The following is a 12,083-nucleotide window of genomic DNA, read 5'->3' as shown; positions in this document are numbered from 1 at the left end:
TGCTGACAGGATAGTTACAGTAAAGAGTAGTTGCAATTATGTTGTGAGCACAATTCAATAAGGATTTGTCTCATGTTGTTATGCGATGTGAAGAATCGTTAAAAAAGGTGTCTTGATGCTTGAAGTTGTAAGAAGAAATGAAGTTGTGTTTTTGCGGTTAGAGGTTTAACATGAAAGAAATTAGAGGCAAAGTCCAGCAATCTATTCTGTATAATAACTGAAGATGTATTTGATTGCACTTTATGGGGAACAAAAACTTTTTGCATATTCGCCAGCTCATCTGAAACTAAACTGAAAATCTGTGTCTGTAGATTCTGGTTACAAAGAGCATTTTAATTCCATATTCAGAACGTAACAACTAAGTGGGATGAAAACTTATTTTCAAAAGTCAAGCATTGGAAATGGGGACACAAAACAATAACAAATCAAAACAAATGAGCACAAGTAAGTACAAGTACGAATAAAATAAAAAAAAGCCTCTTTAAACATATTCTGAAAGTCGGCCAACATTCTGGTAATTTCCTCCCGACACCAGTGATTGTGCTTAAACTTTGAGTAAACACCAACAAATTCAGCCTGAGAGACAGAGACAGGATGTTCTGCAGGCCAGCGGCTGTTCTCAACGCAGGGTGAGGCCCAGTGTGCACAAGTGTGAGAATTTACTCCAATGTTAGGAAAGAAACAATTCACCGCACATATACAATATATGTACTTTAATGACCAAATAATAAAATATTCTGGGACGTGTGGTCTCACATGTTGACAGGACCTGGCTTATTTAAAAATTTCAAGTCGCTAAAAGTTTACATTTCTTTTGCTTGAGCACATTGTGCCCCCCAAAAAATGTTGAGAACCGCTGCTGAAGGCTAACGTATGCACGAGACAGTGTATGAATGTGTGTGTTAGTGTCTTTGCAGGACTGGCTGTTTCAGACACAGCTCGCTGCTTCCAGAAACGATGGGCATCTGGTTCTCCATGTGGAAACGCACCAGGTGACCAACACTCAGAAACACCTGGTCACGGGTCCGCACCTGGTCGCACAAAACCACAGACAACGGTTTTAAAGATTAAGGCCAGCTGCCATTCTCCTCTCCTCATGCAGGTGTGTATGAACACCACAACTCTACCTGTCCATGTGGATCAACCAGCAGCAGATGCCGCACGGTGGCTCCCTCCATACCACTGAGGACATATTGACCAGAGGCAGAGCTGCTCTCTCTGACCAGGAAATCTCCACTACAGCTGAGAAGTGACTCCGCCTGCTCTCTTCCTAACCTGGGATGAAGCACACAAAGTTAATAAGGACGGAAAAGGGAGATATACTTTGGCAGACAGACACAGTAAAGTGTTAATTACCCACCTGCCGTGGAACCAGCCCTCCTCCTGGATTAGGTCCTGGATTCGTGTCTTAGAGAGAGGAGTACACTGTTCAGCACTGACCTCAGATTCCACTGAGTCTGGTGGAGATACAAAAGGAGAACATAACAGTACACAATGGTGCTTTGCTCCAACCAGGATTATACTGGTTTATTTTATATTCTGTTGCACCAAATCTTGAAACTTAGTGTTAAATAAATAGGTTGGATTCTAGACCTTCCTTAAAATCTCTTCTCTAAAACTACTTTTAAATCTTTTTTTTTTTTTTACTTTTACGTTTAACTTTAAACTGACAGTTGAGGTGTTTTAATGGCTGCATTTTAATAGAGTAAACTGAGTTTTCTCTCTCAGGAAAAAGGTAGACTTTCAGAATAATTCTGAAAGTTTAAGCTACTGCAGCATCAGCAAAGAGTCAACTAGACTCACCCCTTCTTCTTCTACAGCTCTAATTGTGGGAAGAATAACACTTAAAAGTCATGTTGTTTGTTTATCCATCCAAATGTAACTGCTGCTTGCTGTAGCGGTGATGGCTCTATTCATGGGCTTTTGTCAGGGATTGTTTCGATCTGGAGGTTTATTCTTACCTGTACTGTTTTCAATCTTGGCTTAAACTAATATTACACTTTGGTTTAAACCATTAAATTGAGTTTTACTGAACCAGGTTTTAATTTGGCGACACCTTAAGTTGCTCAACGTCTTCCCGGATCCATATTCTTCATATATGTTACAATCTATTTATAATTTTGTCATCCTGATTGTCCCATGTTGGTCTATTCTGTCCGTCCTGGGAGAGGGATCCCTCTTCTGTTGCTCTTCCCGTATATTGTAATATCTGGTTTAATAATGAACTGAGTTTACCTCAACTATAATTAACCCTTATCTTAATTTAAACTGTTGTTACATACACACATACAGTGTATAGACACATTTTAACTTGTGCTGCGAGTGTGTTGATGATTTTTTACCTGCAGGTGGAGCTGGAGTTTCTTCTGTGATGGAGCAGTTCTCATAGAGTGAAACAGGCTGAGACCAACAAACCTGCAACAGCACAACGCGATGAGTCATACACACAAAACAACGATCTTTGTGTGTGTGTGTGTGTGTGTGTTTCTATGTGTGTATGTGTGTGTGTGGCCTAAAGGTTAGAGATGTATGCTCATGACAGGAAAGTCGCTGACTCAATTGAGAGATTAGCACAAATCATTCTGGGAAGTGAATGAGAAGTGCTTGCGCCTCCCTCATTACCAACCACTGATGTGCCCGTGAGACAGACCTCGAAAGCTCAACTGCTTCTGCTCAGTGACCAACAAATAAAATGATGTTGTGCATGGCAGCTCCAAGGTGTACTTGTGTGAACATCTGCGCTCAAAGAACCTATTCTGGATGAAGAGAACCTAAAAAATGTTTATGTACAAAGTGTGTGCCTGTCTATATCATATCCAATTACAATGATATGATTAATTATTTATTTTAAAATGTGAAACACTACTGAAATACAATGCCATACATATGAAGCCATTGTAACATTTTTAAATAAACAGTGGGCTGTAATATGATTTATATGCATACATCCAAAGACTTACTCCAATCACTTTATGTCACAATAAGAAGAAGGCATTAAGAAGAAGACATTAGCTCATGCTGACTAAATATATGGCCACAAAATCATCAACACAGGGTCCAACTTACTTGCTGTTTCTGGAGCTTTCAATCATATATTATGGCCTTCCTCAGTGGATAGAACAAAACCATCTCCATGACAACTAAGCAACTTCATCTGAGGAGGAAGGCCATGAGATGTGGTTGAAAGTTTTGGAAACAACAAGTTGGACGTTGTGTTCTTCTGGTCAAACTTCTGCAAGGTGAAAATATATATTCAAGCTCAACTGACTAAATATCGTTTGTGTTTTGGTGTTACAATGACCTCTTACCGCCTGTATGTCAGCATCCTGTTTGTTCTCCTCCCTTATTATCCGCAGGTCCTCTATTCCACCAGGGGGTGGCGTCTTTCCTGGGATCACGTTGTAATAGTCACGATGCTCGCTGACTTCACCTTCCTGCTTGGCTTTTTGGTCTGTTATTGTCTCCTCTGGGCTCCATTTGGCACAGATTCTCACTGCTGACCTGCACACAGAAAATTACATGATTTTCACCTCACTGCCGTCGCTGTGGAGAAGCTGTGACATGACTTCTACTAATATAATGCATATATGTCGAGTACACACACACTCACACAAAAATATACATCTAAAGACAGAGACACATACTCAAAGGAAAAGCATAGATTTTTTGGGGTGCTGCTGAGCTTATCGATATTAAATTTGATTACACAAAAACATAGTGCTGCACAAATATATAGCTGCAACTAATGATTGTTTTCATGTAAATAATTTTCTTGATTAATCGATTAATCATATTGTCTATAAAATGTCAAAAAATAGTGAAAAATGCTTTTCAAAATTTCCAAAAGCCCAAGGTTACATCTTCAAATAGCTTGTTTTGTTCAAAATAAGGACAAAACCACTTAGACTTAAAGACTAGCTGTCTATAAGACAAAGAAAAGCATCAAATACCCACATTTGAAAAGCAACAACCAGCAAATGTTTGGCATTATTCTTGCTTGAAAAAAAATTACTTGATTATCAAAATAGTTGTAGTTTAATTTCCTTTTGATCAACTAATCGATTAATCAACAACATTTTCAGCTCAACACAAAAAACCAAGTAACCCAAGAATGAGCTTCAAAAGTCCTACATTTGCATTTGACACGACAATGCTGTTGTAAAAGCCGGTGAATAGAATTGTTGGCAAATGTAGAGTGAGACATTGCTAAATTGCACTACTGATTAGATGAGTGAAACACACAGTACATTAACACACCAATAAGACAACAACAGTAGACAGCAGGACAACCTGGGATTGGACGAGAGGAGCGACGGCGTGTGGCTGAGAAGTTGTCGAAAACGAGTCTCAAAGGCCTGACCGATGCTGTTGATAACCTCGCTGGCACGACCGTCGGGACACTCCAGGATGTGACATGCTGACAGAGAGAGAAAAAAGACTTTCCTTAATAATTTTCCATAATAATTACAGTAAAAAGTTTGTGCATTTACACAATGAAGCCAGAAAGTCCAGTGGAAGCCCAGCTCATCATAATGACGCATGAAACTGTCCCTCACCTCTCTGATTGACGAGGTCCTTAGCAACATAAGCGATGTAATCTGCCATGTCCTGTAAAGAAATTGAGAGAAAAGTCATTAAAACCATGACTAAAAGCAAGACTTAAACTAAACTAAAAGTTTTGCAGAACAGCGGCCACTATGGCCGCAAATGGCAATTACAGGTTGCTAACTGCTAACATAAACAAAGTGTAATATAAAAAAATAGTTAGAAATCATAAAGTTAAAAAACCGACTCAGTAATGTCAGTCACACAGCAGTATCTGTTTAAAGTTTGCTAACGTTAGCTAACATTAGCCCCAATATGCTACTGGTCATACCAGACCAAGTAAGGCTGTAGCACCAAAACAAAAAAAGTGTATTGAATAGAAAGTTTAATTGCTTATGAATTCAACTTTTCAAGTGTAAGAGGTTACGTATGTTACGTATTCTCACTTTAAAGGGACTCTGTACTGTATTTCTCTTCAAGTCTGCGAATGTGCACATGGCCATTAATGAACGTCTTGGCCGTGTTGTCGCTTAGTTCAGTTTATAACCTGAACATCTGGTGGGTTTAGGATCTGTAACGAGCCTTTCGATTCATAATTTTGCTTGGTGGCTGCACATTTCACACAATCACAGAAAACACAGCAGACATTTTCAGTTAATGGTCATCCGTGTGTATTCTCTGTTTAATTAACTCACTCTCTATCAGTGGTTCTCTGATACTAATACAACAGCAGACTCAGCTGAATATGTTTCACCATAAAGCCTCGGTGGCAGATTGATTTTAATTCCCCCCACTATCTTCCATGTGTCCAGGCCAACTGAGCCGGGCTTCGAGCACGCCACAAGATTATTTTAGCTAATTAATTAAACAGCGAGCTATAATCCCATCCATAGCTTTGCCGGTGTCGAGTTTCCCAGAGAGAAACTGCCTCCCTGTTCTCTCTAATCTTTGTCCGGTGCAACCTCACAGTATCAAAATGGCGATGAAATATTACAGTGTTTACCCAGCATTTGTATTCACTGTTTGTTTGAGCTGAAAAAGGGAGTTCATGGACGCTAACTAAAACATAAACAACTGTTTTTGTTTGTCAAGCAGTTTATTAAGCAGGCTTTGACCTAGACAGTAGTTAATAACTGACATGTACTGCTGTCTGTTCAGACATTAACAGAGCAGCATTGATTTTTTTTGTCCCCTGATGATTAGGGCTTGTATTCATTATAGACATTCAGGTTTCAGGAGATTTTCACTCAGAATGAATAACGCAAATTCTGTCATATGGAAATAATGTGGGCACGGAGGGAAAGAGAGGGAAAATAGATAAGAGCAATTAGTTTGAAACAGACTTGGCGAGGTGTGAAGATGATGAAAGCACATACCGGCTTTGATGGTTGTATCAAGTCACAAGAAAGGATTTCATGATTTGTTGCTTATAGTAATGCATTATCCTAAGAATTACACATAAGACCATTCTGTTGGTGTGAAATCGTTAAAATCTTTTTCCAGTTGCAATTAACAAGTTGATCGTTCTAATCTATTTATAATATACAATAACGGGGAAATGTCTGTTGGTGAATGGAAACAACATGAAAACCAAACTGAAACAGGGAGGAAATTCTGCTAAGGTAATAAGGTAATAATTAATATAATAAGGGGAATTTTAGTAGTGTGTAGACAATGCAAGATGCATAGAAAGTCATTGCAAACAAAATCAATGTAAGCTTCAATGTTGTTTCTTTACAACCATCATAAATGCAAACCAGAAAAGAGGAAAAACATCCTAATTACATAACATCCTATCAGATGTTTGAACCAAATTCTAATAGTTTTATTCACAAACTTTTCTGAATAAAACATATTGCTTCAGGTAACTTATTATTCATCATGACCAATTATAATCTGTGCAATCGAAGGTGTGTGCTCCCTTCTGTCTTTGTACTGCAGTCATCCAGACTCTTAAGACACCTCAGGGGCTCTCTTAATTTTAAGGGTATTTTTAAGTTGTAAGGAAATTGGATGAATATTTTTTATTCTTAAGTTTGCGCGTAGGAGTACAGATGAAGGACTTTTACTTTTATCTTTCACATAAAAAACTTGCCCGGCCAATTACAAATATAGAAGGATCAAGAGTTGGGGTCGGAAATAATTCAATCCTCCACGAATGGCAGCAAACCAAGCAGTGATTGAACTAAATCAAATTACTCACTGTGTATGTGTGTACATGTTTACTTGTTTCCCTATCTGCCTGTAAACATGTTTGTACATGTGAAACATTTGAGAATATGAACGTACTGGGTCTCCTCCTGAGGCAAATGAAATGGCCTGCATGGGGTGATGGGCAATCTTCTGAGGAGGAGAAGAGAGAGAGAGAAAAAACAGAAGCAGGGTAAGTTTTTTACTCCATGCCTCAATAATTCAGATGTGTGGCAGTTATAATTTGGTTAAGCATGGTGAAGCTGTAACCTGTAAGGAGGAGGCAGCGATCAGAGTCACACTGTCTGTGGAGACAGCGAGGATGATCCTGCTCCCAGAAAACTGTAGGTTGATTTGACCCAGAACAGCAGACAGGCCCTTGCAAACAGGCTGGTGACGACAAAAATCACAGTTATTCTAAGTATGTCTGTGTTGATTGCATTGGTGTCTCTGTGTGGGTGAGTATCTTACCCTTTTTGTTTTTGCTGCTGTCTTGGCTGATGTCCTCTCACACAGTTTGCTGATTGCCTCTCTGCACACACACACACACACACACACACACACACACACACACACACACACACAAACACATGACCAGATTATAAACATGTACACACTCCAAACACAGAGATACCTTTGTAAATATGTGATCCAATGCGCCACGCTAACATGTGACTTGCATATGAGAAGATGAGAGGAAGGAACCTACATCACAAGAAGCTCATCCACAGAATATCAGTGAAATAAAATATACTGTAACATTACATTAAAAAGTACATTTATTAGACAGCTATAGTTATTATGTACTGCAGATTAACATTTTACATACCAAAAACAATTAATAAATTGCTAAACTACCCATCAGTCTATAAAATAGGTCAATGGTGGAATGGGGTGGGAAAGACCAAAGTCAAGTCAAAGTCTACCAGTGTGTATAGTAGCATAAAAACACTTTCTACTATTAAAATGAAAATTAGTTCCACCTCGTCCAGCTACACCATAAAAATGCTGCTTGCATGATAATACTTTGGTATTAATAATCCAATATTATAATTATATAATAATATTACGCTGATGTGAGATATTTTGCTGCATAATTAGTACTCTTACTTTTGATGCTTTAGTACATTTTGATGATAATGTAACATTTTTAATGCTTGACTTGACTACATGTGTGTTTTTACATTGTGGTATTGCTACTTTTACCTAAGAAAAGGATCTGAATAATTCATCCACCACTGACTACAGTATATGTGCCTTGATGAACTTAATTACACTAAGACTACATTAACCACAGAACCAGAATAGTCAAAGCCAAACTGACAGCAGAATAAAGTGGGAAAAGGCATTTTAATCTACTGTTTATCTGTTTTCACATATTTTGTTATTGTGTAACTATCACACGTTGGCCTTGTTAGATAAAGCTATACATGCATATACGAAAGAATACGTATAGAAAGCAGATAGATAAGACCAAAAACTGCCTGAAAAATAACTGAAACAAAAAACTGTTGGTGTAAAGCTGGTGTGTCTTCAGAGAGCTGAAACTTGGGTCAGAGAGGTCAAAGCATACAAACACCCACACAAACAAACGTAACATCTCACTATCTAGGAAGCAAGACTTTTTTCCCCCCAGGAAATGCTTTTCTTCTCCTTGAAAACAAATTGTATGTAATGGATTGAGGTCGCTCTCCTTCTCTCTCTCTTAATAAGACTATGAGAGATCATTAGGAGGAAATTCATCTAATTGGATTTTCTGCCCCATCATTCAGCAGCGTTGCTGTGAACAGAGGTTGCTGTGTCCATCTGCGTTTTGGCATCCTACACTAGGATGTCAATATCAAATGATGAGGAGAAAGCCCCGGTTTATGAAACATTATACATTTAATTTGATTTCCCCCTTTGAAACATTTTTTAAATAAGCCACACATGTCTTGCTTGGCAAATATATGTTGAATGAATTCAGGGTAAAGCAGTTGCCTCTTCTTTTTCTTCTTCTGTACACATGCAAAACGTCAGCTTATTCATGTGTAGTTTTATTCTGAGACTGTTTCAGCTGTTAGATGATCATTCTGACGTATCTATGCATATTAATATGTGTATGTGAGTGTGTGGTGGTGGTGGTGGGAGGACCTCCTACCGTGTGACTTGCATTCTTGTATCAAAGTCGAGGGTTCTCATGGACTGGGTGACCTCCACACTACCCATGTACTAGGAAAACACAACAAAACACCAGTTAGTGTTGATGTAGGCGACGTTTCAGTTTCTCCTTAATTGAAAGATAAACAGGTTGCGAGATAATTAACAGGAAAGGCAAAACACAGTTCTACTACATGAAAGAGGTTACCTTTCCTGACTTTTCCCCATAACTTTCTGTTGATTTACCTCTAAATAACTTTCTCTCTTCAAGCCTCTAAAAATGATGTGAACATGTAAGGAAGGAAAATCACTATATTGAAGCGTTCATGACCCATATACAAATGCAACCTCATTCGACATTTCTCAGAGCATATTATTTTCAATGGACAGACTGACTGCAGCTGAAGTTGAACTATTACAGAATGACAGCGATAATTACTGCAAAGAATGGTGGAAAATTTTGATTTTGAGCATCTCTGAATTCCCAGAGGTCTGTAATTCTTCTCTCCGCTCCTACTGGGTGAGGAGTGAAAAATTATGATTTTTTTATTTAGATTTTGTTCTAGTCTTTGTTGGATTATGTGCGCTTCATTTTGCACTCTAACTATAACGCAAACTATTCACTTGCATGTTTGTTCTGAAACCACTGCTATGCAGATGACAGTCAACTGTATATCTGTATGATGACCTAAGCAATCTGAATTGATTAACAGAATGCTTGAGGAGCGTTATATATATATAACATTAATACTGATGCAGATTAAAAGTAGACTTTGTTTTTGAGTGGACTTGGCAATAGGTTCAATCTGCAGCGAAAGGTTTAGGGATCACTCTACCTAAGAAACAGCTTGTTGAACCGTATTGTTTCTGACATAACAATTTTTCATATTTTCCCTCTTCTTGACTATTGCAGATATCTTTGGCTGGATTAACCAAGAAATCAGTAAAACTGTGGCTTGTACAGAATGTAGCTCACAGAGTTTTAACCTAAACAAGTGAAAAAGCCTAAGAGGCTAACGCCACGCTAGAGGCTGAGCTAAATGTTGACATCAGCATGCTAATATGCTGGCAGGGAAAAGTGCTAACATGCTGAAGTTTAGCAGGTATAATATTCACTATCTCAGTTTAGCGTTTCATTCTTAATTAGAACGAAACACAAACTACAGCTGAGTTTTTCAGGTATTTGGTCATAAATCATTGGACAAATTGAATATGGCCTAGATGAAAAATTAAGAGATCACCAAAGTTGTTACTATTTCAAAAGTAAAGTAAAGGGATCACTGAAGTCATTAGGATTCTTCGCCTGGGACATGCTAATGTATGTACAACATTTGGTGCCAATCCATCAAGTAGATATTGAGATATTTCAGTCTGAAGCAAAATGGAGGACTGACCGACCTACTGACCAACATTACCAACCTTTGAGGCCTGCCATTGAACTGATTTGCAAAACTGTGGAACAGCCTGTACATAGCTATCCAACATGCAACTCTTGCACTTAAGAACTAGTTTTGGACATCTTGACATATATTTAACAGGAAAGATATGAAGAGGAGGATGGAGGAGCACTTATGGCAACCAGACAACATTTAGGCCATGTGCTCAGATACACTTCTACCAGTCCCACTTCTATTGGCCGTGAGCTTCTGCAGAGCAGAGCCTATAGGCTGGAGGCAGGATGAGTAAGTCCATTGATGGAGACCAGACTTAAATCAATACATGTGTGTGTGTATGTGTGTGTGTGTGTGTGTGTGTGTGTGTGTGTGTGTATATGTGTGGGAGGGATGAGTGGGCGGGAGCAAAATGTATGTGTATGCGCTTGTTTATAGACGACAATCAGACAGTCCGTTCTCATTTCCATCAGTGGTCAGCTCACAGGCCCTGCTCCTAATCACCCATGCGGACACACCTCCGGTTCTAGGACAGCATGGGCTCTGCTGATACCGGATACATTCATACACACATGCACTCACTCACACATGCACACACACACACACACACACACACACACACACACACACACACACAGAAGCCGAGCAGAGAGCCAGGATGAGTCACTACTGCCTACACAGGAAGCTCTATCTGAGAGGGAGGGGGTGAATGTACGAAAGTGTGTGTGTGATGGTGTGGATAGAGCAAAGGGAGACAGAGTGTTTCTATGTGTGTGAGTCCAATATTCACATGTATGTGTTTGTGTTGGCACTGGTAGGAATTACCAATTACCACTGTGTACCTCAACTCCCTGCTGGGACCCTGGATATGAAGTTAGCTGCATTTTCTTGCAAGTGAAGAAGCTTTACACTGACACACAGTCAATATTTTTGTAATAATACATTAACAATTTTGGGAAAATTGTCAAAGTGAAAAACGTGAAGATTGGTCTGGCAAGTAACGTCACACACACACACTCATAGTTGCAATGTTTTTGGTCAACATGTGTGGTGATAGGTACCTTGATGTGATGATGAACCGCTCTGTTTGCTGTCCGCACCACTGTACAGTCATCTACTGCAGAGGAAGTGTTCAGACAGCAAAGACCATCTCTGTGTTGCGAGCAAGGGGGACAGCTGGGGGTCCAGGGGAGGCTGGCCATCCGATGCAGGGTGATGGGTCTTTTTGTGCAGTGCAGAGCTGAGGGAGTTAGGTTTTGACCAGTGGATAGGGGCACATTGAGGGAAGGTTGGCTACAAAATCTCTGATTTGGCCCCGAGTCCCACTCTGTTCTGGACAAGGGTCTGTCAGTGTGTCCATCAATGGCTCTGTCCCCGGCTGTGTTTGTCTGTCCCCTCAGGCCCCGCAGGGAAATAGGACTTTGCAATCGGATGTTGGCCACACGGGGGATGAAGTCCCTCAGAGTGGACGGCCCTTGGTGTGTAGGCGTCCCGGGATCCAGCTGGGCAAAATCAGAGTCTAAGCAAAGGTCCCTCTTCAGGGGCAGCATTCTTTGGGGCCGATCCTCCAGAGACGTCAGCGACTCGTTGCGCAGACGACTGTATTTGGTGCGCTTCAGCATGCCTGTAGAAGATGAAAGAGAAAGTGTTACAATCAGATATGCAGCAGAGTGATTTTCATTATACTGATTATGTCAGTGATGACAAAAGTGATGAGCTACCTGGTAAGAGTTTTGTCTGTAATTTGAACCTTGGTAAGGTTTGCTCTCTCATAATCAGGGAACTGGACAAAGGAGAGCACTGGGACAAAGTAAAAAA

At 39.7% G+C, this 12,083-nt stretch overlaps 1 protein-coding gene across 1 annotated transcript; it reads right to left on the bottom strand.

The window, feature by feature from the left end:
- Positions 1–902: 902 nt before the first annotated feature.
- Positions 903–12,038, bottom strand: LOC139286954 (SHC-transforming protein 1-like). The gene is made up of 13 exons (XM_070907905.1): positions 11,987–12,038; positions 11,327–11,889; positions 8,876–8,946; positions 7,207–7,267; positions 7,006–7,125; positions 6,835–6,888; positions 4,557–4,608; positions 4,291–4,417; positions 3,309–3,501; positions 2,343–2,415; positions 1,361–1,457; positions 1,128–1,275; positions 903–1,031 (listed from the first exon to the last, which is right to left on the bottom strand). Exons 1-13 carry the CDS (start codon positions 12,036–12,038, stop codon positions 903–905), a joined length of 1,740 nt encoding a protein of 579 aa, XP_070764006.1.
- Positions 12,039–12,083: the final 45 nt, after the last annotated feature.

The sequence above is a fragment of the Enoplosus armatus genome, chromosome 1 (genome assembly GCF_043641665.1).
Source record: "Enoplosus armatus isolate fEnoArm2 chromosome 1, fEnoArm2.hap1, whole genome shotgun sequence".
Classification (NCBI taxonomy): domain Eukaryota; kingdom Metazoa; phylum Chordata; class Actinopteri; order Centrarchiformes; family Enoplosidae; genus Enoplosus; species Enoplosus armatus.
Note: the sequence above shows the minus strand (reverse complement) of the source record. Positions and strands in the feature narration are given on the sequence as shown.